Genomic DNA, 27,165 nt, shown 5'->3' on the forward strand with positions numbered 1-27,165 from the left:
AATGTTATCCAAAAGCTACTAAATATTGCAGAAAACAATATTTTGGCTTTGATAGATTTTTAGAACAAGGTGAAGGCCAACATTCTGCAAATATTGATGGCTTACCCACATTTGGAAATTCCTCAGAGCTATTCCAAAATAATATTTTCACAGATGCTTTTAAGTACGACCTCCACATGGGTGCTTTTGAAGAACAGTGCTTCTCCCCCATTTCTCTTAATCCATTACTTCAGAACAGTACACGAGTTACATTTGGTAGATTGAAGTGGACCAGAAGAAGTCCCGATCCTGTTCACACATGACTTGACATTAAAAAATATTTTAAAATTCTGACCATCATTATGTCTTTCTGGCAGAGATTCAAATTTCAATTCAAATTTCTGTCAGAGATTCAAATTCCATGTGGCTGTTAGCAATCTTCAGTAGCCATTACAGAGTGAGAAATCATCCATTTTTATTGTAAATGCGTTGGGTTTTTTTAATTAGAGCAGCTCTGCATTCTAAACCTACATTTGTGTGCTGAAAATTTATTCTCTGTATGTGAAAACATGTTGTACACATTTTCTGTTTACCCAGGATTAGGAATTTGGTCCTTAGAATTTCTCTCACTTGTGACGTTCTCTCCCAGTATGACACTGTCCAAAGGACTGGTTCTGTCACACAGTTTCATACAGCTCTGCTGACTCGTGGGCTGTGCTGTCCTAAGACAAGGTAGTGTTTTCCCGTGACTGAGAACCTTTGATGCAGCCTCTGACTTTCCTGCCCTACTAAGGAGGGATAAATGACCCCATCTTCAATGAACACAGTAGCTCAGGGTGTTGTATCCCAGATCTGTTGCTAAAAATAGTGTAGTCAAAGAGGATTGAAATAATATTATCTTTATTTACAAGGCAGAAGGCACATTAGAAGGAATATAATATATCATTGCTGATTACTTGTATCATTCCCAAGCCTGTCAATGTGCACACAAAATTTTGCTTTCAAAGTCTGACAGTGTACAAATAGATAGGACAGATAGTGGACAGAAGTACAAAGGGATAATACAAAGTCACGAATCCATGCTTTAACCGTCTGATTTATTTAACTGAAAATACTGGTTTTTACAGAGGAAGGGATGGGTCAAAGGAAACAGCAGGTGAACAGAAGTGAGATTGTGTAGTGTGGGGTGGGACTAGGGGAAGCCTAGTCAGAGGGAATAGAAAAAGAGAACAAATACTAAGAAAGTGTCTTGAATAGACCAGAATAAAAAGACAGAAAAGACAGAAAAATATTATAAAGACAGATAAAAAGACAGAAAAATATGTTCACTGTTGCAATTGTGAAAAAACAGAGCATGACTGTAAAATTTGGACTTGAAAGTGCTTAGCTTCTACCCCTCTGCTGTTCCTCGCTGCTGCCAGGAGTGCTTTTTCACTTCCTCGGGCTGGAAGCTTCCTGAACTTACAAGTTCTGTGATTCCTTTATGCAGATCACTGAGACAGAGAGCGGGAGCTTTCTGCTGAGCTGAGCTGCTGCTGAGGAGGTTTATTTGAAAGTTTTTTTTCACCTGTTAATAAAATAGTATTTGTATTATTGTGTAGGTTTAAGACAGAGGAGAAAGAATATAGAATTGCAAATGCTGCAATCTGAAGTTGAATCCAATGCTTTCATTTCCAGTTATTTGAATATGGAACATGTCTGTTTGCCTGAAACTTAGTTACAGGTTAAACTACATCCTTGAAAGTTTACATCATGGACTCCCCGCTCCCTGCAAACTTCAAGGGCGCATTTGGGTTTTTGCTCAGTTCAAACTTCTGCAGAGTTATAGAAGTGATGTTTTGCACAGCAATTCACTCCAGCACAACTTGAAGTGAGATTTTAAGATTTAGCTAAAATCACACAAGAAGCTACATACTTGGGTGGGGGGGGGGAAGAGTTGGTTGGTTGAGGTTTTTTTAATAAACTACACTGATACAGAAACAAATCATTGCAAGTTAGGTACCAGTGTAGATTTACAGCCAGTTAGCTGTCATGTGGTAACTCCTCAAGGTTAATCCGGGAACCTGATTTCTCAACTTTTGAATTTGCTTATGGCCTTCACAAGCCTCCTGGACAATGTGATCCTGCGGGTTAGCTGTTCTGCACCAGCGTCACTGGCGTGGAAGATGAGTTGCTGCCGGAGTGACGCCGTGGTGTCTGAGGCTGTGGTCCCTGCAGTCTGCCATGCACAAGTAGCCCTCTGAGTTTCACTGCCTTCCATAGATCAGGAAAAGCTCTTGAAATGCCCTTCTGCAGCTTGCAAGATGAACAAAAAACAACACACACGGACAGAAGAAAGAACAACTCATCCTGTGCTGAATCAACACACATTTTTCCAAAAGACAAGGAAAAAAACAGTTCTGAAGGAAGACTGTACACAGCAAGGCAGTAAGAACTGTGCCAGCGGCCTCAAGTACGTACAAAGCCTGTTATGTACCAAGCCCATCGTGGCTGGAACGCGGCCCAGGCAATCCTCTGACTCGCAGACACGCTGGCTGAAGCAGAAGGTCAGATCCGAAGCTGCAAGGCTTAAACGGTAAGGTTTGCCCAGCCGTGTCTCAGGGTGGGTCGTAAAGAGAAGCAGATGGTAGCAGACGGTCAGTCTCCAGCTCTTCTGAATCAGAGGGGCACTCTCCCTGCCAGCTCGGGGATCCCAATGCCTTTGATGGGCATGGGATGGGAATGCGTGGTCATGCAGTTCTCCTTCCAGGCACGATAATACAGCTCCTCCTGTGAACAACTCCCGGTACCTAGAGAGAACTAGGAAGAGCTGGTAGCTCTTGATGATCCTGCTCTGGGTGGGAATTCCAAGGTAATCGTTCTCTAGAACCTCTCTTTTGTTCCTCATAGAAGCAACCATCTACCACTGCCCTGACTCAGCCCAGGATTAACAGCAATCTTTTCTTCTTTGCTGATATTGCCCCAAGGCTTTTAAATTAAGAGCCTCTTTTTATTACCAGATGTAAATCTATAAAGACTCCATAAGAATCAATGTAAATTTTTCATATAAATATGGGGCCTGTGCATAACAAGAGAGAGAAGTAGAAGAAAAGAAGAAAGGAAGGAAAGCAAACGGGTCCAAACTCAGCACCGGGGACCTTGGCTCCACTCACACAAAACTTAGGGACAGGTATAATTCTTCTCACTTTCCTCATACGAAAAAGTGAAGCTCGCTTGCTCACTCTCTCTCTCACACACTCTCTCTCTCACTTTCCTTCTCTTTTCCTAATGATCTCAGAGACTTCTACCTCAAATCAGTCATCCTTGCTGTATGTTTCTTTAAGCTGCAGTTGGATAATCTTCCAGATTCTGGGGGGCCCTTTGTCAGAGGAATTCCTGGGGATGTTGCCCCCACTTGATGAAACTGAGTCACTAAATTAACAAAGGACTGACTAACAAACTGATTCTTAATGTGTAGGCACCATTTGAACTAATTTCCCCAAACCAGTTTCATTTTTGCAGTCTTAGTCACATGCAAAAGCACCACACATAACGTGGCCCTATATCAACATGTATACTGGAGTATATGGCTTAGTATATGGGTAGTACACAGCTTCAACTTGTAGGCGGTCAAAAACAAGTAGGTACGTGTCACGTGGATGCGAGGCAAGGTATGGTTACATCATACATACACAGAAGTGTAGACGAATAAGTGAAAGTGTGAATTAAAACTAGTTCCTTAGGTTCCACTTTGATTTCACTGAGCTTAGCTGTCAGAGTGATGTGAAATTTAAGCAATCTAAAGAAAAAGGAAAAAAAAATCACTGGGGCAATCATTAGAGAACTTAAATGTGGAGACAGCTGGGGATGTGAAAATGCATTGTCAAGTGGATTTGTGATTTCAGAACTTTTCATGGTATGCTCATGAACATACATCTGTTCACCTGAGATAAATTCATATGAGAATCCTCTGAAATTAAAGAGAAAATGCTTTTCCTTGCTATGCCATGAAAATAAACTTTATTTTCTGTCTAATATAAAGTTTGCTTTTTTATAATATGCTATATAGCAAAACACTAAATATATCTGAAGTTACCTTCTTGGTTTAGTTTAGTTTAGTTCAGTTTGCAAAAGATGTACAGTAAATTAGACCGTACCATGCATTAAAGACCTACTTTCAATGTAGTCGGGTTGGATTGTGGTTTAAGACCAGATGCAATATTTCTAGCACATGGATTTTTGTTACTCATGTCCACAGAGAAGCTACAAATTTTCATGTTACCTGTGCAAGCTGTGTTGTTAAAAGATCGGAGATACTGACTTTACAAATTGTTGCTATTCAGTTACATTTTAATATTTTGAGTCAAACAGCAATGTGCTTAATGCACAGGAACTTACAAAGACATCTTAATACTAAATTTTTATTGTCTTTTTTCTTAAAAGGGAATGGTGACACTATTGTTGTATTCAACTGGTTTTTCTCTTCTGCTTTTCAACATATTTAAGTAATTAGTCTTGGAGACAGAAGGAGAGGATGAAAATGAGGCAAACAGTAGATCCTCACATAGCAATCAATATTTCACATAGCAATCAATATTTTCCTGGCTCACAAGGAGTATTTTTCCCAGGTTTTAGTTACATAAATAAAGTGCTACACAATGCTTAGTCATACAGTAATAATAAAATGCCTTGGGAGGATAACATCAGAGTTTTCCATTGTTTGCCAGATATTACTCCAGGGGATAAAATCAATTTGAGATTTCCTGTCTTTCATATGATTAGAATCACCTCTCTGTCTTTCCAGAAACAGATTTCTTTTACCACATTTCAGAGACCAAACAAAGCAAAAAGACCAAATAAACTTTTCCTCATCATTTAAAGAAATTCAATCTTTGAATCAACATTGCAGATTTTCACTGCAAAAGGTATTTCAGTGCAATAGAAACAACTAAGTAGCCATAGAAAGGCTGTCTCAAGCTTGCTAAAATTTAACAGTCAAGTAGATGCAATTCATCTATCACACCACAGGCTGACTGAAGAGAAAGAAATTTTTAAAACTGCCTTTATTGTATGCAAAAAGGTGTGAGAAGTAATATTTCCAAACCAACATTTTGTTATTCAGGTTCTAATGAATAGAATTTGCAGTATTCCAAGAAAGTACCCTGTTCAGTATCTCCATGACCGTAAATTATCACAGTTGGCAAAAAAATTGAAGAGCAGGAGAAAAGTGAAAGAGAAACAGTACTCGAGATTTTTTTTTTACTAATGGCATGATCAAAAATTCTCTTGGAAAAGGTTTCTTCAAGTTACATGTTCCTTTCATTCTGTGTGTCTGGAGAGTTTAGGGAAAGACAAAACAGTCCAAATGGCATGTAAAATCTATGAGTTTTACTTGGTTTAATAATTCTTTCAACCCTAGTGCTCGCTAAATAGAATCAGCAATAAAAATAACTACTGGGCATTTCTATTTATCTTAGGAGCCATCATGTGGATGTCTACTTACGGAATAGTTTCACAAGTAATTGAAGGCAACTTAACCCTAACTTACTGATTAAAAAAGAGCAGCTCCACACTCCCCAATTGCTGTCCACTTTGTGCTACCGCTTTGTACCTCCATAAGTCTTTCTCAGGTGGACACTTAATCACCTGGAGCAATGAAGTAATGCACCTGAAAATTAACCCTATTTTTAAGAAGTGGTCAAGCTTACCACTTGGCCAAAGCTGCACAAACAGGAGAAACGGGCTGTGGCTCCGGGCTGGAGATGGGACTGTCCTGGTTTCGGCTGGGATAGAGTTAATTTTCTTCCTGGTAGCTGGTATAGTGCTGTGTTTTGGATTTTAGTATGAGAATAATAGTGATAATACGCTGATGTTTTGGTTGTTGCTAAGTGGTGTTTACACTGGTCAAGGACTTTTCAGCTTCCCATGCTCTGCCAGGTGCACAAGAAGCTGGGAGGGGGCACAGCCAAGATAGTTGATCCAAACTGGCCAAAGGGATATTCTATACCATATGGTGTCATGATCAGTATATAACGCTGGGGAAGAAGAAGGAAGGGGGGACATTCAGAATGATGGCATTTGTCTTCTGTCTTTATCTCAACCCACGGGTTGTCTCACTTTTACCCTTCCGATTCTCTCCCCCATCCCAGTGGGGGGGAGTGAGCGAGCGGCTCTGTGGGGCTTAGTTGCTGGCTGGGGTTAAACCACGACAGGGACCAGCCCTTTCGAAGGAAGCCTGGGCTGTGAGTGACCTCAGCCGTCTGCAAAAGCACCCTGGAGTTGATGAAATGTTCCTTAGATGGCGTGAACCGGACCTGCAGAGGCAATACGCAGGATATAACTTTGGCACTGTTTTGGTTTGGATGAAAAGCATGCTTGCTCACTGCACTTTGGGTTCATATGAAGGAATGGTTTTAGATGTAACTGAATTAGAAAATGCTTTGGGAGTCCAGTCCACAAGCCGAAAAGCATCAGCTGTTCCAGTCTACAAAATCCACTCCTCTTAGGACACACTACTTGCTAATGTAGACACAGCCACGTATTACCTTCTCTCAGCTCCATTTTGGGGGTAACTTCAGTCATCTGCTACTGTCTGCACTGAAAGCACCAGAGTTGCTTCCTCAGTAATGGCGAGGCAAAGGGCTGACAACAGGGAAACAAAGAACATGTAATTTTGTTTACTGCGATTTATTATTCTGCTTTAAGTCTTCCTGCTGAATGTAAGAAATACTGCTTTTAGTCTGCAATATTATTCAACTTCTCAATTGCTGCATTGTCATTTGAAGCATAAAGGAATTAATTCTGATCTCAATAATACCAGGAGTCACTGAATTTAGTGTGCAAGACGTGATTGTTCCTCTAGTATTTGTAGGGATATAGTCCTCAGCTTGGTAAGAGATGGGGACTATATCCCTACAGATATAGAGATGGAGTTCTCTGACTCTGTCTCCCCTTTGCCAAGGGGAGAATCTAGAATTGAATGGATAATTATATTTTTGCTGTTTGGGAAAGAAGGGAAATGGAGGAAGGAAAAGGAGTGTGTTAGATTGAGTCTGACAGTGCTGGCTCCCAAATTGGAAAGCCATTACCACAGGATATAATATCTCTTTTTCTTCCACGTCTTGTGTCCTGTACCAGCCATGGCAAGGTAACAGCCAAACTTTCCAACCACTTTCAAACAGCCTGCTTAAATTTTTACATTTAGTAATTCCATTTAATTCAGAGAAGTATTTCACGTTACAGCATAAATTACACACCAAAAGCATGATGTTGCCAAGTCAAAACAGAAGCTTTTTTAAAATTAAACATTCCAGCTGACTTCAGACAAAGTTTTTTTCTGCCCCCAAAATGCCAGTTGGTAGGAGATTTCAAAATTTCAACTTCTGTTCCAGTTTAAGGTGAAAAAAATTAATGAGGTCATTTCTTGAGGAACAGAAATTACCTGTTAGATCTACACCTATTATACTTCATCAAAATCATCATATACTCCTTAGCTGAGACTGCCAAAGAGGTGTAGTGCCTCTAATCCGAGCATGGTCTGTGCGCTACACCCTTTTTAAACCACGTAAAGGCTTTGCGATAGCTCGCTTCCCCTTTCCCTCCTGCTCATGCTACCCCTGGGGCCTCTTTCTGCTCTAGCTCACTTTCCAAAAGCCCAGCCTGGTGGAGCGAGATCCCTCAGCTAGCCCTGTCTAGATCCCTCAGCTAGCCACCAACTCAGGTCCCTTTCTGGGGGAAGTTTCTTCAGGGGAAAATGCAGTGTAGGTACATAGAAAATTGAACGTTCACACAGGCATGCATTCTTGCATGGGGAAAAAAAAAAAAAGAAAACCAATTTACTCGTTACAAGTAATTTCAACTTCAAATTGATCAGGAAAGCAGTCAGTGCTACTGGTCAGGCAATACTACATGAAAAAGAAATAGAAAAATCTAGGAAGCTAAGCCAGCAGACATGGGTTACTAGCTTGCAAAGAAACACCGGGGAAAAAAGCACATTGGTGTACAAAGCTGGACCTGGAAGGGCAATACTTCAAGGAAAAAGCATTGGACCCAAACCTCAGTTAGGTGAAGAGGGCAGAGCAATAGTCTGAGGATAAGTGAAGGATAGGCAGGAGGGAAGGCCCTTGTGGCTGCAGTGGGGCGGTCGGTGAATCTGGGTGGAAGCCACAGCTGCAGATAGGATCGGAGCTGGAGGCAAATGTGAAGAACAGGGAAATCAAAATACCAAAGGAAGTTTTAAAAGTTATTTGGCTTTAAATAGATTATTTTCCTGTATGTTGATAACAAAAAATGAATTTCAGGCACTGGTTTTTCTCATTGCTGCTTTCCCATGGAAGAAGCATGGAAGCTAAGTAATTTCATAAATTAACAAAAAGATTTTAAACCTTCTCTTAAAATGCTAACCATTAAAAATACGTGTGCTTATATGGCTTGTCTTTTTAGATGAATTCACAAGGGTTTTCCCTGGGGCAACTCCATAGTTCCTCAAGGTACAAGCAGAAGTTAGAGATTACACCATGATTTTATAAAACTAGCTTCACAGCAACACATGCTGTCACCAGGCAGCATGTGTCTACTTCAAGTGACCTTACCCAAATACTTAATTTTATGACTCACTCTATAAAGGTTAAGACATTAAGGTTTTAGAAAGCTATACTGAATAATATCGTTGTCAGAGATTACTTTCTCATATAATAGTTTCATTAAAATTAGGTAAATAGATGAGGGTCATCGTGTAAGGAAGCTCACTGAAATTGAAATTCACATTTCAAGGCAACAGCACTGCTGCCTAACATACGTGCATGCTCTAGTGTCTCCCTTTTGGGAGTGGAAAATACTTGCCTCTTTTTGACTTGCATAAATGACAGGAAACTCATATGAGGAAATCCTCTACAATCTTAGCATTTTTAATTAGGGCAAGGGAACAAGGAGCAAAGGCAGCTCGGTGTGCTCTTTTTGAGCCAGTCAACAAACATCCGTTGTGCTTCAACAGGTATTTGTGGTTGTAAAACCGTGGCTTATGTGTGGGTGGGAGAATGCTCTGCGGTTCAGCAGCAGTGTTCATTATATGCACACTCAGCTTACACCAGGGGAAATGTATCCCAGAGCCTCTGTTGGGGAACCATCTCCCTGTGTCTCATCCCCTTCGATTATCCCCATTTCCTTAATGCAATTTTGTGCAGATTACCTGTGGGCACGGGTTATCTGAAGTATGCTATGCTTTGATTGGAGGGACGGTGAAGCCACATTAAGGGCCCAAGAGGGAAACTAATTAGTGTTTTATCATGTTACAATGTTCCCAGCTCTTCTCTCTCAAGGTTATGCTTGTATCTCTTCAACAGAGACTGTGTTCAGTAAATAGCACGGCTCGGGTAGCCGTTGCTGTTGTCAGCAGAGCGAAAAAAAACAGCTAGCAGGCCAATCTCAACCTCTTTGAGCTATTGCCTGCTAGAGCCTTCTCATATGATACTTCTCTCTCTTTCCCTGGGCCTGCCCCAACACCCAGCCTGAAGACACCCTCCCCAGCGGGAGCCCTGGGTGCGGACCTCGGGTCCCCAAGCCCCGGCGGGTGCGTGGGCAGAGGGTGCTGGGGAGGCTCTGCACTGGTGTTTGGAGCAGCTGCAGCACCTCGGTGGTCACAGACAGGGCTGGGACCGTTTCTGGAGAAGGCTGAAGTCTCGACAGAGCAGCTCTGTCGTTGGGTGGAGGCTCTAGCAAGGGCAGGCGCTGCCAGACAGATTTATATATACACAGAGAAGATGAATGGTATTGGTTAACCTCTTCGGGGAATCAGTCTGAAAACTCATGAATGAGCATCGCTGTCACTCCACAGGTGCTAACAAGCCCCTTAAAGTTTTGTGGCTTTCCAGAATACTTAGTTTAACGGTGCTCAAAGCCCTCAAAAATAGAAAATAAAGAACTGACAAATATTGAAATTTTATGTCTGAGTACCAAAAGCTGCCTGATATGAATTGATAAATGCCCAACTTTGCCCTACTTGAACAGTGGTATACTGCAGCTATTTCTTTCAAAACTGAGTAAAAAGGGCACAGCACTCAGATAAACAACTATGCTGAAGGGTTTAATTCTATTGCTTGATAAAGAAAAAAAATTTTTAGGCGAGTCACACTAAGCAGAGGTTCCTTCACTTGTTCTGCACTTAGAGCAGTGAATCTAATGCAATAAAAATCCTCATTTTCAACTTTTCCTGTCATTATCCCCATCAGAAGTCATCTGCCTTCATTGATAGCAGCGCTACCAGGGAAGCGCACGCTGCTTCTCCACCCTGCTGCTAGGTTGTGTTCAGCCTCTAGTTACTCGTCCAGAAGTATAGTACACATTTTTTTCCCCAGATATATGAGGTTGCACTCGACTTTTTAGGATCCACTTTCTTTGAATGGGTCCAATTTATCCTGGAATCCAGATCACCCTGTGCAATGTCCGTTGCCATCGTGATTTATCACTTCATCTGTGCTTTTGGCATCTGCAAATACAGTCGCTTGGTGGTTTTATATCTGTTTCCAGATTATTCGTAAAAATATTACCTACAGTCAGGTATGTATATTTTTGATGCTACTTTGCAAGATCTGTCGTACAGCATTTCTTATTTCCTGTGTATCTTATTCATATTATATAGTATTAATTTACTTTAGTTTGAAGGCCATGAAAGACTAAGTTAAATACCCTACAGAAGTATATTACATCAGCACAGTTACAAAACCCAATTAAATTTGTAAGTTCATCAGAGAACAACCTGAGTTCAGCTTGCCAAATCCTATTTCTAAAACCATGTTAGTGAGCTTCAATATACTTTTATTGATTGAACTTCATCTTTTACATTTTATAACTGATGAGGTCAACCATGTCATTTGAGTCCAGCATTGGAGGACTTCCACTGTATGCTCAGAATTATTAGCAATAATTAACAGCAAGACATAAAACTCCTCAGCCAACTCTTCTAGGATTATTGGGTGAAAAGTTCTCACTGCCTTCCTTTTAGAATATTTATTCCTGATTAATGTGCTTTAATACTTACATTGTCATTATGGGCTGGCAAGTTATCCAGTAGCCTGATCAGATATAAATACAACCTTTTGCTCCTTACCAAATACCGTAGCTAACTGTTGAACACTTCTTTGCACCATTAGCACTCTCCTATCAATCTAGTACTGAGCCTTAGCTGCTGTTTTACCTTATTTTGTTCATACTTTAGATTTCCTTCTATTGTCCCTAGTTTTACTAGGCTTGAATTTTCTTTGGCTTCATTTGGTAATTTTTATTGACATATTTGTGATTGCTATCTACTTCTAATTGTTGTTTTTCTTTCCTTTTCCAGAAAGGGGTTTTAATAAAATTGTTCATTTTAATATTTAAAATATCGTGGAACACTTTCTATCCAATAAAGTCTTCTGATACACACCCTGATTTTCACCAATATTGTTAAGTTTCTACCCTAATGTCTTCTCAGATTTCTTATTTAACTATATTTTTTCTAGGAAACCAATCAGGCAGATGCAGACAATTTATCTGTATGTGTGTATCTAAGTAAATACATACACATCTGTAAATGCCTACTCAGCCATAAACACGTGCACATGTAGCAGATCTTGGCTGAGCCTGTACTCTGTCTGCCCTTATTTGATGTAATTGGCTGTGAGCACTGATCTTCACGCCACCACAAGCTTCCAGCCTTGTGATCATTCCAGCCCTTCCCAGCACGGTCAGGTCTGTGTGTGTGCCACCTATTTGGTACTGGAAAATTCCCGTCAGTAATTCCTAAAATCTCTAATGTAGTTTTACTGCTGTCTTCTTGAGACTTCCATTCTCCATACGTCAATGATGACAATGCCGTTTTTATTTTTACATATTGTTGACAGGCACTTAAGGGCTTATTTGGGGTTTTTTATGCTTTTTTTAAAAGCATTTTACTTTTATCCTTCATGATTTAATATTTTCCATACATTATTCATACTTACATTAAGTCACATTTTAAATGGAGTGTGTGATTTACCAGAAAAAAACCTACAGTTTTAGTCCCTGATTGATTTTCTTCTATAACCTTTGCACTTAATTATCTTACAGTGGCTAATGACATTTTATCACATTATATTATATATGCAAAGAAATTAAATTTGGGTGTAACTGAGATCTAAATCTAAACCAAGTGACACCAAACATAACGCAGCAACAGACAAAATTAGAGTTTAGCCAGTGGCATGGTATTACCATTTCCCTCGTGATTTATTTGATACTAAAGAAAACCAGTAACTGACAGAGGAAATTCGTTGACTTGATTCTGACTGACAAGATTTCACATATGCTGGAACATACTTTGTTGCAGTTTCTATAACAATGCATACTGCTGTCCTGATTTTTGTGGGTTTTACCTGAGATGAGATATAATTCTTCTTAGATCTGCTTTTATTATTCATCAGTGGGGTAGCATATGAGTAAATAGTAAGCACAGGAAATATTGCTATCCTTCTGTTGTCACTACATATTTGATTTGGCAAGTTAATAATGCAACTGTAGAAGCTGTTTATATGAGATAATCATCACTGCAGAGTTTGGGCCCAGAAAATGGTGATATCTTCCTCCAAAACCAAATCTGTGATGGAAATTTCCACTAAAATCACTTTGACAGGAGATTACTAGTTTTACTGCAGGCCAGATGCAAACAGAAAGATACAGAACTTGCTGATGCTTTCATCTTGGAGTTGCCAAATCTACTGCATTTCCCTTTTTATTTCCTACTCAAAAGTGGGTCATACTTGACTTTGCTTCTGTAAAAATATTAAGCTACAGAAAATACACTGGATACTGGAAAATATATACATATATTGAGGCATGCACAGATATTAGTTTTTCTGCTACGGTATTCAAATTTCCTCAATATTAAAGAAAAAAGTAATAATCTGTCCTAATAAAACAGGCAGTGCCCAAAAGATACTGAAACCTCTTCCACCTGTACCTAATAGAGCAGATACAACTTTTCGCCAAGTGAGAAAAACACAGATCCCAATTCACTTATGTGCATTACTTAATGTAGTGTGAAGTTTCCAGTACTTGTAGAAATAAGTGGGAATACTGCCTTTGTTCTGCGGGTGTTCACATACTTGGAGACACCTAGAAGGAATCTGCTTTTATTTTTATTCATCACAGGGAAAAATAACCCAACAGTTGCTTTGGTAGGTTGCTTTGACAGCTGCATTAAGGCCACCGTGTGATGTATGCACATGTTCAACTCCTTCCAGGATTCTCCCTTGGCTCTTCCACATTCCTCCAGCAGTCATTTCCATGCGGGCAGAGGACCTCCATGCATGGGGATGCACGATGTGAGACAACAGGTCATGAAAAATCACAGCTTTGTTTCCACAGCTCAGCAGCCCTTGGGCACCTTAACTTCCACTAAAATTAACCTACGTTTGTGTCCATTGCCAACACAAGGACATGCCTCACGTCTTCCTTTGCCCCGTGTTGTTGTTTGCCACAGACATCCCCATCGCAGCTATCATCAGAGTACTGGCTGAAGAAGAGGCTGAAAACAGGTAAAACAGAGAATCAAGGTCCCTCATAACCTTTACAAATAGGAAGAGCAAAAGAAATTTCTCCCAAATATCTATTGTCATTGTTTATAATTTTTAGCCATCACACCTTTCCCCATTTTCCTTGACAGTAGCAGTGTACAGTCCACCATCGTGCTGGCACAATGAATGTGGGCCATTGCTGTCCACATCTGAGAAAATGCCATCTCCAGTGCTAATGGAAATTTATTTTAAAAAGCAATCATTGACTGAATTGTCAGCCTCAAGATAACCTGCCGCTGCCTACCACTATTTTAAGTGCCTGGTCAGTTGCATCTGTGCTCAACAGTTACACGCCTTGGTAGTTAGGACAGCATCCCTGCCAGCTTTCTAACCTCTCCTAAAAATATTAGTATTTTGTAAGTATGCATTACAGGGAATCACAACAAACACGCTGTGTTTATTTGATTTTGACACCTTTTAGGCTTTAAAAAATTCGAGGTCACGCTACCTCGTGGATACTTCAAGACCTCAATCCCCTTCCCCATCCACAGCACCCCTGCGCTCGGGGATGTAAAACTGTTGGAAAAAGGAGGTCCCTCCACCGCTTTCCCAGCACGGGGGAGAAGATTCGCCGCTCTCTGAGACCCCGCTGGGCCGGAGCGCCGTGCCGGGGCCGCGGCGGTAAGGCGGGCCGTGCCAGGCGGGCCGTGCCGGGCGGGCGGGCGGGGGCGCCGCGGGGATCCCGCTCCCTGCCGGGCCGGAGGCGGTCGGCGAGCGCTTCCCGCAGGCGAGGGGCGGCTCCGCTCGGCGCGGCTCGGTTCGGCGCCATGGGCTCGGCGCTGGGCGGCGGCGCGGGCCGGGCGGCGGCGGGGGAACGGCGGCGGCAGGAGCCGGCCCCGGCCCCGGGGCAGCCGCCCGCCCCCTCCTTCGAGTGCGGCGTCTGCCTGGAGGTGCTGCACCGCCCCGTGCGAACGCTCTGCGGACACCTGTGAGTGCCCGCGGCCGGAGCCCCGCGGCGGGACCGCCGCCAGCCCGGGCGAAGGGGCTTTCCGTAGCCCGGCCCCGGGACGTCTCCTGCCGGCGGCGCGCCCCTGGGAGGGAGGCCGGCGGGAGGTCGGGGTGTGGGGTCTGGCAGTGGGAGAGGTTCGGGGTGCGGACACCCGGGGTTTGCCCCGCCGGGGAGAGGCCTGAGGGAAAAGCCGAGGGGGAAGGGGAAAGTCCCCTTTGAAGGGACTGAAAATACCCGAGCGATCGGGTTTCATCAGGGATTTACTCGTAGGTAAGGGTAGGGCAGCAGCACCGTACGCGTGCCTCCGCGGGCGGTGGGCACAGGTAAGCAGCTCCGAGGTCGGCCCGTTTAAGATTGAATGACCTTCAGTAAGTTGTGTCTGTTTCTCTGCTGACTCCAGAGAGAGGTTGGGACACCTGCGCTCTATTTTTTTTCCTGTTAAATACTTAGAAATACATCTAGATTAATCCCAGCTAAATTTGCTTAGGGTTAGGATATGCCAGAAAACCGATTTTGGGATAGCTGCTTTAGGCCAGTTATTCTGGACTACTTGAAAAATCAGTGAGTAAAACCAGCTGTTCTGGAGTGAGCGTGTTCTTCTGGTTCAAATTCCAAGTGAGTATTTCTAATGGTTGGCTTCACCACAGATTTAATATGAGCCATAATTGGAGTATCGCCCCTAATCTCAGTCTTGTCCAGATGCAAGCATAGCATGAAGATCCCAAATAGAATCAGTGCAGAGCAACATATGCAGGTGTAAAATGCAAGAACAAACGTGAACCATCTGCTAGTGACTCCCTTTACAAACATCGCACCTGGCACAGGCATCCTTCTAGTGCTAACAGCAGTCAGAAGTATGGCTTAAGCCAGTGTTTAGGAATAACTTTGGAAAAATTAAGAAAAAAAAGGATAAAAGGCTTCCTAGCATGTTTCTGAGCCTGTTCTTAGTTTCCAGGACAACTTGTTGGCCTCAGAAACTATAGGCAACTTTGCAGAGCTCCTTCTCAACAGAAATCCGGATGAGTAGCTGGGTCTTTTCTGCTATTCACCTGGAGAGGCTTGTTTTTATTATTTATTCCAGGTCACAGATCATGGAAAACTATGTGCTCCTGAGCTGAGACATACACATGTATGTATGTCTAAAAAGGCAACTGTTTACAGCACCCTCAGTATCTTCAAGAACGAATGTATTAGCTTTTGTGGGATTTGAGAAGTGTTATGCAGCCTCTAACTAGAGACTTGAGGCAGTTGTTTGGAGGCTAAACGGAAGGGGAAAAAAAGTAGGGCTTTAGCAATGTTTGGGGTCAATATTCTGAGATGCCTAGGTTTTATTTCATCTACCTGCACTGTTTTAAGTTTCGTTTGTTTATTTGTTTTACCTGTTTAGGTATGGACTGAGCAAATAAAGCAGAGTGATAAACTGGGTTAGGGGTGGAGGGTTTTTTGTTGAACCTGAAATTCTTGCAAATCCTTTTTATAGTCAACTGAACAAATCACTGACTAATAGCAAAAGACTACTTGTGTATAATGCATGAGTGTAGTTGTTCTTCACCAATCCTTCCATCCTGTACATTAACTTTTTTCCTGCTACTGACAGTTTTAGGGGGAGGGTGAACAAAGTGGCAAAGGGTAATCTGATTTTATACTTTGTGAAATTAAAAGGGGAAGGCTCTCAGACAGCATGTGTGAACCTTGTACAGGGTTATTTATAGAAGACTCATCTGTTCCTCAGGGAAACAAAGAAACCTTTTCAACCCTGTCTAAAGTACAGGAATAATCTAAGTTAAAACCTGCCCGAGGGCAAACCGTGTGTAACAATTCAGAGTTTATCCTTGGACAGGGAGCGCGTTGGGTCTTGGCTGCACTCTCTTTGCACTTCGTGTAATCATTTATACTTCTGTGAAGTAACTGCAAAATACCACCTTCTGTCTGACTTAGGCTTTGATTGTATTTTACATGGCTCCGTGGAGCTATATATGAAGAAGGCTTCCAAAGAAGAGATTACACCTGAAATCCTCCTATAGATCGATCACAGGCTGTTAAGTATGCTAGCAGTGCTGTTGCAGAGTGCACTGGCAAGCTTGGCAAGCTGTTTTACAGTGGCTTAAGAAGGTTTTGCCTCAGCTTCCAACTCCGCTCCTCTGCTGGAGTTGCTATCTACATAGCAGAGCTGGTGGGGGCAACGTGGGCTCATGACTTAGCAGCTCTGGTGCGAAGGTTAGAATTTTAGCAACTGGGAAAGCAGGTGGATTTGCATTAAAATGCCAAACTGAGTAGAAGTATCTGAGAGATAAGCACGTGATACCTTCTGCTGGGCTGGAGAGTTGGGAGAGGAGACAGAAGGAAAGGTGGGTAACCTTTGGTCTGTGGTTGGACTTGATGATCTTAAGGGTGTTTTCCAACCTAAATGATTCTGTGATTCAAAAGAGGGGCAGCACAGGAGGGTGCCAGTGGCAACACCCTAAGTTGGCACAGCCTGACCGCCAGTACTAGCTGGTTTGAGTGATCTGCTGATCACGACCACAGTGATTTATGATTTTAGGTGCCTCTCTTCTGGAAGCTACTGCATTTAAATCTCCAGGCAGAACTGGCAAAAAGGAAGATGTTCCTGCTCCTTACCTGTTTCAGTGCAAAGTCAGCAGTTTATTTAAGTGAAATACTGCATTCATGCAGCTGGGGTTGCAGACACAAGTTTGCTCCTGCCGCTTCTGCTGCAGGGCTGTGGTACTTAGCAGAGGGGCACAAGTGCAAATTTATGGTAGAGGTGCAAAGACTTTTGCCACCTCCTCGGCCTTATGTGTCTGCTGCCTGCACACTCACCCAGGCTGAGCAATGTGCTCACTGTGGGTTGCAGTCTGGCACAACAGCTCCTTCTACCTCCTCCCAAGCCAGAGGGGCCGGCAGTCCGTGTGCACCCTTTCCTTTGTCCTTCCTTGCAGCCCCAGGCTGTCACTCTACCTGAGACCCTTCAGATCGCTGTCTCGATGTGATGGGGAGCCATAATCTAATGCAAAGAAAGGCCATCTCCTGTCCCATTAGCACTGGGGCTTTGCAATGGTGCTCAGATAGTGAAGGGCAATAATGTCTTAAATCTCTGCAGGAAGATTCACCAAAGCTTATCTGTCATATCTGTAACTGACAAAAAGCTTTCAAAAGCAGTTGCAGTGACCACTAATCCAATCTGCTTTTATTACTAAAACCAGAGAAGTGAAGTGGCTTGGACACTCCCAGAGGTAGGTATGCCTTTATCCAGTCCAAACCCTGTGATGGCTAGATCAGCGAGCCACTTATCACACAACAACCTAACACTTTCCCTGCAACTGCTGCCTAAAACCTCCGAGTGTAATTCTCCAACTCTGGACTTAATCATGTATCGGAGAAATTCCTTCATCTTAACCTGGATTCTTGTCCCTCGTATGAGCGGCATGGAGTATTCTTCTGTTTATGGGCTCAGGAAGACTTACAGTAAGCTATCAGTATATGCGACATTGTCCAGCAGCCACACTACAAAAATGAAATAATCTTTGCTGTGATGGCAGGTCTTGAAATCATGGACTGCAGGCTTTGCCCGGCTCACAGGGGACGGGTCCCTCGCTTCTGTGCTGAAATGAGTCCTCACAGTCACATACATTTCGGTGCTACCAGGGTGCTCAGTCTGTCTGTTTTCAGTGCTCCCCTTAACACAAGTAGGGCTGCAGGAACAATACCCACAATCTTCTTAACAACATATGCTAAGAACAGATATCCTGCAATGTTACACCAGGGATGCATTTGGTGCAAAATTTTGATTCTTTTTTATATGCCCTGCCTTATTTGAAGCATGTTTTGGGGGGATTATCACATTTGTTTTCATTTCTTTCCATGTATAGATTCTGTCATTCCTGTATTTCTGCAAGTTTGAAGAATAATGCATGGACGTGCCCTTACTGCCGTGCTTATCTTCCTTCTGAAGGAACTCCAGCCACTGATATTGCCAAGAAGATGGAGAGCACATACCAAAATTGCACAGAATGCGAAACACAGGTTTGCAGCCTTGCACACTAACTACTAAATAATTCCAGAGATGTATCCATGCACGAGAACTAACACTATTAGGATCCCGTTTTAAGGGCATGTCTAAACAGAGAAACTACCAGCATGATGATGGAAGAATACAATTTTGTGATTTATCAAGTTCCATATCTAAAAGAGCTCTAAAGCACTTTGCCAGTGCCATTGCAAATATTAAGCTCAAGCCTAAACCTATGGGAGCTGAATCTTCTTGACTCCCTATGTTGGCTTTGGCTGGAGAAAGAACAAATAACTTTTTTTTTATATACTACAATTGCCTAATTATAAAAATCCTGGCCACAATTGCATCTGTTAAAATACAGGACAAAGATATAAAATTTTGTGATTTTTTTTTTTTTTTAAACCCTCCCCCCCCCCCTTTGGTAAAGCTACCTAAACTGAGCCTTTTTCCTTAAAAAGGCTTCCTTTTTCCTAAAGCCTTTGAAACACCACTTACATGCATTTTAAGTTTTAAATGCTACTGTTTGAACTGGAACATGTCAATTGTTTCATCAAAACAAGGTGCAGAGCAAAAGGCTAAGGGGACTTTGTGGTGGAGGACAGGGCATATATCAATAGGAAAAACAGTTAACCAAGATTGAATTAATATATGTTTACTTGAAAATTCATATAAACCCAAGTATTTCCTACCCCATTTGTGAATATTTACTCTGTGCTTCTTTCTGTGTAATGAACACTCTTCAGTCCTGCTCTCCCCTCATATTTTTATACCAGTGTTGTTTTGTGGGAGGAGATTGTACAGCTTAGATCTGACTCCCTCTTATTTTTTCTCTGAACGGATTCACATCTGGCTTTTATAATTTCTCTTGCCTTGCTAACTGCAAAACCATACCCTTAAATCTTTCTTGTCTAGCAGCAGCAGTGTGAAAATACCATAAAATGTAAACCAGCAAGTAAATGTGTGAACTTCAGAAAGACTGCTATTTGCAGGGTTGTGGGGAATTACAGCGAACTTAAGAAAGGCAGCAAAAAAGTTTATTTATTTTTAACACTATTGGTTCTTTACCATTTTGCCATGGATTTTCTATTTGGGAAAGATCTGCTTAAAACTAACAATGAAATGCATGAACTGCAACACCTTGATATTAACAGTAGCTAAATATTGAATTTAATTTCAATTCTTTTTAAATCGGGTTTTGCAGAAGGAAACCAATTGTAACAGGTATGTTAAGAAGTGCTGAGCTACGTATGGCTTAGCTAGGCTTCTCAAGACACAGTAGAGCTTAAGTAATGCTTGTTGCTGTTCAGTGGCAGAGCACAAGCGACCTGATTATGGATATTTGCAGTGGTTTATAATCTTTCTTATGGCTGCAGAAAGTGTTGGCTGTATTTCTTGCATAAAGCCACCAGTGAGACCACTAAGATATGTTGAAAAGGAGAGTGCGCTTAATGCACTGTCGTGTCAAGACACCTTTGTATGTTGTTTCTGAGATTTGGGAGACTACCCTTGGCAAATGCTCCTGCAGCGTCTCGGTCCCACCAGTGCATGGATTGCTGGGTTAGTATAAACCTAACTTCATTTGCGGTTTCCACTCGGGGAGTGGAAATTGCAATTAAGTGGCTGCAGCCTGAGCATTTTCATTCTGCTGCATCTGCAGTCAGGATGATTGCTTGTAGTAGAGCCATGGCACAGACATCTGGGACAGGGTTATATTAAATTTCTTTACCAAGATTCACCAGAACCGGTCATCGGTGTTTAAAGGTTAGGAATATAGAATAACCTATAAGTAATATTAATGTCTCTGCACTGTTTCTGTGCCAATAATATTTTAATATCTCAACATGGTGACTTCATATAATTTCATATTCTTTCTTGTCATAGAAAATACCTCACGATTGTGCTTCACCAGGTTTATTATTTAGAGGTTCTGAGTTAAAGGAAATAGGACAGCCAATAGTAGCAGCAATATAAAACCCAAATCTTATCCTTAATGAATCTATTAAAAAGTTTTGCTGATGACTTCACTGAGGTCAGAATCGGGTCCTCACGTTGGGATATTTTTGTTTTTAACAGAGTTGGTCTAGATTTTCACCATTAAAAACAGAGGAAGAAGTGAACTGGGAGGGTCCCCCACCCCAAACTAGAAATGTTTCCCTTTTGCCTCCCAAATTTCATTCCAAAATATTAAGGGCCAACATAAGGGACAAATAAAATCACCACAAACCAATAATTATTTCACTGAAATTGACTTTACTCTCATAAGCTGAATGTTATTATTATAAAATGTATTAGAGCAATACTGAACCAGTAACAAAATGCTTGAGGAGCTGAGCCAGTAGTCGAAGGAGATGCGTGTTCTTCCCTAGGTATAGCCACAATGTTGTAATAAGGCTTTGAATTAGAAAATATTCAGTGTGATGTATTAGCGTGAATGTGTCATGGTATAAAACATAACAAGCTGCTTCTTCTCATTGCTTAGGTATGTCTGAGTGAAATGAGAGCTCATTTAAGAACTTGTGAAAAATATATAGAAAAATATGGACCTGTACAGGAACTTGGAGATGCTGTAACAAGGTAGACCTCAATGTTGATGACATTGTAAAAGCACTTTTGAGTTTGTTATCCCAACATAGTAAAGTTAAACTGGTAGAAGAATTCTCTGATTTTTTTTTTTTTCAATTGGAACTTGTTTCTGTTTCATAGAGTTCAACATTAATTCTTTACTAATATTTTTACATCATAATACTCAAATAGAACTTAAAATGGATGCTAATTATTTTTTTGTGTATAACTACAAAATAATACATTTTACTTGCAGTTAGTATGATTTTGATAGAATTTAGCTCCATGTGACCTGTTTTGTAGAAACAACTGTATTTTGACATGTCAGCAGTTTTTGCTATTTTTCTTGGGGGAGAATTATGTTTACTTTCATATAAAACTCCTTGAAAATGTTGGTTATTTCCAGAATGAATAAGACTAATAATAATCTAAATGTAATTGGTGCTCTTCTAATAATTTTTTCTTCAGAAATAGTTTTTAATTAAGAAGACTGACAGCTTTTCTTATTTATATACCTGTAGTATATAGGGAGAATATATATATTTACAGAACATATGTGTGTTGTATGTCAAAAGTTCAAATTCTTTGTCCCTTTCATTCTCTTTCAGGGCAGGACCTGTTAGAGCAATCGATTAGGTGTGTAGCAGTTCTAGAATGACTGAGGTCTTGAAGTTCAATGGCCTTTAGTTTTGCCCATTAATGATTAGGAGCAATTTTGATATCACTATTAAAATGCTTTTTTATTTATGTAATTTCAAGTCCCTGTACTTTTTGCTGTTTGAATTCCTAAATGACACATTATTCAGGTTGCTTGCTTAGAAGACCTATCTCCTTATCAGTTATTGTTCTTCTGCTGCTCAGAAAAACTTGAACATTTATCCACGCACATTTGAAAACTGCACTAACCTGAAAACAGTGTCTCCACCATGCAACAAGACCATACTCTGTACTGAAAACTAAGCAGGAATCCTCTCCGAGAAAGTGTCAATACTTAACGAGGGCTCTTGAGAATTGGTGGTTTGGTCACACATGCTCCAAGTGTATCACAGCAATTAAATGATGCTTTTATCAAATATCTATAGTTGTAGTGTTCAGTATTTTCATCTGGTCTTCTCTAAGGTCATGGTTATGTTAAGAGTGCTTTTCTGGATCAATATCCTGACATGCTGGCACAGTTCTGTGCAGTGCTCGCAGTGTCCATTAGTAAGGCTGACCTGCCGGTGTAGCGTACTTCGCACCCAGGTACGTCATACACCCAGGCTGCATTTTAGCTATGGCAAAAGAAGCTCCTAATGATATCTGGCCAAAGAAATCTAAATGCTTCTTTTATTGCTTGTAGTACTAAAAATGTATCAGCTTTATCTGCATCCACTAACAATATACTACCTCTTATTCCCAGATATTCCTGTCCTTATTGCCGGTGTGAAGTAGATGAGGATGAGCTAATGGACCACTGTCTCACTTACCACAGATCAGAAAGGACAGCAGTGGTAACGTACATAACTATATATTTTACTGAATTCACATGTTAAACTGATAAATTCTAGCAAGCATTACTGATAGGAGATAATAGACAAAGAGAAAATATATTAAGTGTTTAATTGGTTTTTATAGTGAAGGAAAAATGTATCTGTATTTATTCCCTCCCCCCACCTCTCACAGGCAAGCGTGTATGCACACAATATTTAAAATATTAGCCCTCCTATCATTGTGAGTGCTGGTAGGAGCACTGAAAATGGTGTAGGAAGTCTTATGATGGATAAAACAAACAGTTACAGCCAAGACAACAAGCATTATTAGGCTCAGTGACTTGCCAGCTTTTAAATCCCGCATGTGCTATTTCTACTGCCCTAACTCAGATTTATGTGCCGCATTTGCTGTGTATTCTCATCTGGGCTTTGAGATTATAATTTGAGAACTGCTTATGTGGCCTTATATAGGAGTCTGTCATAGTGGGGTTTTTAATTTTTTTTTTTAAGTTAAGATAACTTCACATAAATGGCTTCATTCTGAAGGTCCATGAAGGCTGCAAGGTCTTACTGTGACCCTGTTTGTAGGACTGAGGTCCATAGGGCGTAGACTCAGATCTTGACAAGCGTAATTGACTTCCCTGATGGTTATTTGCTGAGGCATTTTAGACTCCGATTCTCACATCTCGCAGAAGAGGTGTTTAGAGAGGTTACAGACTGAAGGACATGTAGACAAATCAACCAACGCTCCCGTTTCCCACAGCGGGTGGGATGGGGGAAACCAGCTCCATTCCCTTTTACATTGCAGGTTAGTTTTCACCAGTTTAACCATGATCATGTTAGTAAGTTATTGTGGAGCCAGAGCCCCGAGTAAATTAAAGGAAGCATTCACTCAGAGCGTATATTGTGTTCACCTTTATCTGAGTTAATGCTTTAATGTATAACATTTTGCCAAATTTTGTATTTTTCAGATTAGACTCTGTATTTACTTTGGTCAACAGAAATAATTGTCAATAATTTTTATCGCATCTATCCATCTATAAGCTCTTATTTTTTCACTCAGGGCAAATTCATAAATAGCTGTATTGTGTAGCTGTAGGGCAGAATTAAGCCTGAAAACTTGGAAAATTTTTAAATCCTTTGCTCAATTCAGAGTTGCATATATAAGCTGATCCTGAGAGACTCATGAGTAATATGCATTATACAGCCTCTGTTGCACATTTCTTTGAAACCTAATGTACAAACCAGTATTGAGAACTAGTTTGCCTACAAATAATGTAAAAATTATAAGCAGGGAAATGAAAATGTGATCTTTTAAGTCATACTGCTTTCGTAACTGCTTTAGTTGGTTTATAAACTGTAGACGCCACATCGTTAATACAAAGCAAAGAGAGGGAACATGCTGAGAGGTGCACTTCGTTGTTTGCTACTGACACGCTGACCCTTCCCTTTAATTCTGAAATACCTTTGAGTAACGTTCAGGATTTCAGGAGTACCTGAAAAAGTGATTCGGCATAGCTGTTTCAATCTTTTTATTTCAAACTTAGAATAAACACATCGGACTTTTTCTAAGAAAGGCACGGGATTTTTTTGCATGTCGTATCATAATGCTCATTACCATAACATGTCATAAAGCTGGTTTTAGTCTACACATAGTATATTTACACATGATGTATTCCATGATAATCATCTTTTTAGCATACACACAGTGTTCTCATGATATTGCTTGAAGAATTAAATGTTGCAGCAACTGCAACTTTTATATTACAGAGAACCCACAGGAAGTAATTCAGCTTTTCTTTTGATGAAGCGTTTTAGGCACTTCTGTTGTAAACACACAGATGAATTAATTTGTTATTGATGCCAGAGAAATCCTGTATATTTCTTGTAGCACTTTATCATCCAAGCAACTGTTTGGATGATAAACAAATGGATTATTTGTTATTAGTTTGTTATTTGAACGATAAAACATGGATACATGAATTGTTTGGATGATAAACAAATTTTGTATTGGGTAAAACAAATGCTTTTGCATGACTGTTCTCTTGTAGCTAGTAGGAGGGACTATATTAACCATCAGATCTATATAGGCTGACAGTCCTTGGGATGTCTGCAGACACAAATTACACAGCAAGGATTAGCATAATTGACAGTTGATCTGAAAGTGCACTGTACCTAGCAGTATTCTTCGTCTTGCTCAAAGAATGCTATTTGGCCATAACAGATCCACTTACTCCACATTTCTGGTTTTTTAAACACTGATAATATTTCTTCTGTAAGACCTCCAAGATGAAAATTGAATAATTCCTTCCATTTATTTATAGTATTGTCCGATTTGTTGTTTAACACCTGGGAGAGATCCAAGCTATTTCAGCAGAAATTTTATAAGGCATCTGCAACTCAGACATACACTCCATTATGAAGACTACATAGTGAGTAATGGTATTTGCAAACTACTGGACTTGATTTCTTTATGTATATCTTCTTCCACACCTTTTACAATCAAGAAGTCATGAAAAGAACTGAGCAGATAACTGTACCATGAAGTCACGAAGCATGGCAGATGCGTACAGAAACAGCATAGTCTGGTACTCAGAGGTGCCAACTTATGGATTCTGTCCTCAGTTCTGTTGCTGTCTAATGGTGGGACAAGGGAAAGGTACTCTGTTACCTCATTTCTTAACAGGTATTATGCATCTGACTCATGTTTATAAGTGACTTGGAGATCCTCAAATGGAAACCTACGTACTTTAAATGAAAGTTGTTTCAACAACCTGTTTTTATTCTGTAAAAACCTAAGATGACACAGATGTACTTCTGAAAGGTGCTGCAGCTGTTTGCTGAGTGGGCTGTAAAATAGAAAATGCAGCACAAGCATTAACATGCTGTTAGAATTTCTCAAGAATATCAGTAAGTGCTTTCCTATATTTATGTTTGATACTCATCCAGACAAAATCCCAAAGAAAGATATAAAACATCATTTTTTCCAAATGGTGCAAAAGCACTAAAGAAAATTATGTCCAAATGGAGGGCAGGGGTGAAGAACCACCTTAATTTGAACCGATAATTCATGCACATGGCAGAAACAGACTTATGTATGATAGCACTTTAATGATAGCTCACACATATATAGCTTCATAAAGTATAGCTAAGACTTGAGTATGTATTTCTATACACAGCAATATAACATGCATCACCAAATTGGACTCTTTATTAAAGAGTATTAGCATTGTTGGGTTTTGCGTAATCACTGAATTAATCTGTTTCTGCATTTGACATTCTCATTTATTTCAAGTTTCATAATGATTTCTCTTGCTTTATGTTGCAGTGTTTACCACTAAGGAGTAGCAAGTTAGGCAGTAAACTTTAAACATGGATGTAAACCCACTGAAACCAGTATTTTGTTAATTGTTAACTCAAGCAGTCAGAATTAAATCTATTAACACATTAATTACTATCTTGATATTCAATAAAATATCCTTTTTTTTTTTCTTTCAGGACATAAACGCTGTTGGAGAAGTTCTTGTTGAAAGAGTTCTAGATGGGTCATTCTTAGAATATGTGCATGTGAATCATCCAAACAGCATGTAAGGACTACTTGCAGAAGTGTAGAAGAACATGTTCTGTAGATAAACATGGTCATTAAAATTTAGCCTTTTGCAATTAATGGAGTGTTAGTAACCTGCATGGACCTAATTTTTTTTTTCTTAAGCATTGTTTTGGTTTTAAATTGTTTTCTTAAATTAAATTTCAGTTTCATTAAAAAATGTGTTCTTTTTTTTTCTAAGGACAGAAGAAAATATTGTCAGTTTCCTTACCTAAAATACAATGGCCCTAAACTCACTGCTGGTCCAGTATACACATACACTGGCTTTGACAGCAGCCTCTCCTGTTTGTCTGCAGCTCTGTTCCAGGAGCAGGCCAGTCTTCTGTACGTTGATGATGACAATGCAATGCTGGAGGTAGACGACAAAGAGCAGCATTTCAGATGCTACAGGACCAAATAAATTGGAACAAAAGCCCCCTCAAAACAGTATCAGGCATACTAGCTACTGTCAAGGGCTGCACGTAAGTTTCCATTTGCAGTGCAAGATGAGACTCAAAATTAGCAAAGTTGGTAAGTGAAAGGCGTCTTGAAAGGATAGCAAGATGTGAATATTATGTTTACAATAAAAAAATAGAAACCTGTTCAAGAGATTGACAGCGTCTTTTAACTAACCTGTATTCTTACTATGTAAGTTAAAAAAGTATGTACAGTTCTTTGCATGTACAGTATAACATAGTATCTTTCAAAGACGCAGTTGATCTGTAAGAAATCAAAATTCATGTTTGTGCATAGAAGCATGTACAGTGATTAAAGTAGCTTTAATCACATGGTAACATGTTAACAAGGAAACTCCCAATAGACTTTAGGTCTTTACTAGTTTTTCTTGGAATCAGAAAGTGGCTCCTTTTTGGGAAGAGAAAGATTCAATGTCTCATGTGCCTGGGAAAGTTGCTTTCCTTTCTCTTTGAGAACTGTCCTTGGGAGTGAAAACTCCTCAGTCAGAAAGATGGACAGTGCTGCTCCAAAGGGTGGAATTTATGGGAACATTTGAGTAGCTAAAAAAAAATAAAAGTCTGGTCTGC

General features: G+C 40.5%; 1 protein-coding gene across 1 annotated transcript; it reads left to right on the top strand.

Moving 5' to 3' along the window:
- The first annotated feature begins 14,311 nt into the window (after window positions 1-14,311).
- On the top strand, window positions 14,312-26,242 carry RNF125 (ring finger protein 125). Its single transcript, XM_075495782.1, has 6 exons — window positions 14,312-14,472; window positions 18,363-18,516; window positions 20,985-21,079; window positions 22,467-22,557; window positions 24,861-24,968; window positions 26,035-26,242. The coding sequence occupies exons 1-6, from the start codon at window positions 14,312-14,314 to the stop codon at window positions 26,125-26,127; spliced, it is 702 nt and encodes a 233-aa protein (XP_075351897.1). The 3' UTR covers window positions 26,128-26,242.
- Window positions 26,243-27,165: the final 923 nt, after the last annotated feature.

This window comes from Mycteria americana, chromosome 2, assembly GCF_035582795.1.
Source record: "Mycteria americana isolate JAX WOST 10 ecotype Jacksonville Zoo and Gardens chromosome 2, USCA_MyAme_1.0, whole genome shotgun sequence".
Classification (NCBI taxonomy): domain Eukaryota; kingdom Metazoa; phylum Chordata; class Aves; order Ciconiiformes; family Ciconiidae; genus Mycteria; species Mycteria americana.

Bases quoted from the DNA above. Each gene is read 5' to 3' on its own strand.
- RNF125 (XM_075495782.1), top strand. From the start codon at position 14,312: ATGGGCTCGGCGCTGGGCGGCGGCGCGGGCCGGGCGGCGGCGGGGGAA. The intron at 18,517-20,984 runs GTTTGCAGCCTT...CTCATTGCTTAG, and splicing joins GCACAGAATGCGAAACACAG to GTATGTCTGAGTGAAATGAG. The intron at 22,558-24,860 runs GTAACGTACATA...ATTTATTTATAG, and splicing joins GATCAGAAAGGACAGCAGTG to TATTGTCCGATTTGTTGTTT.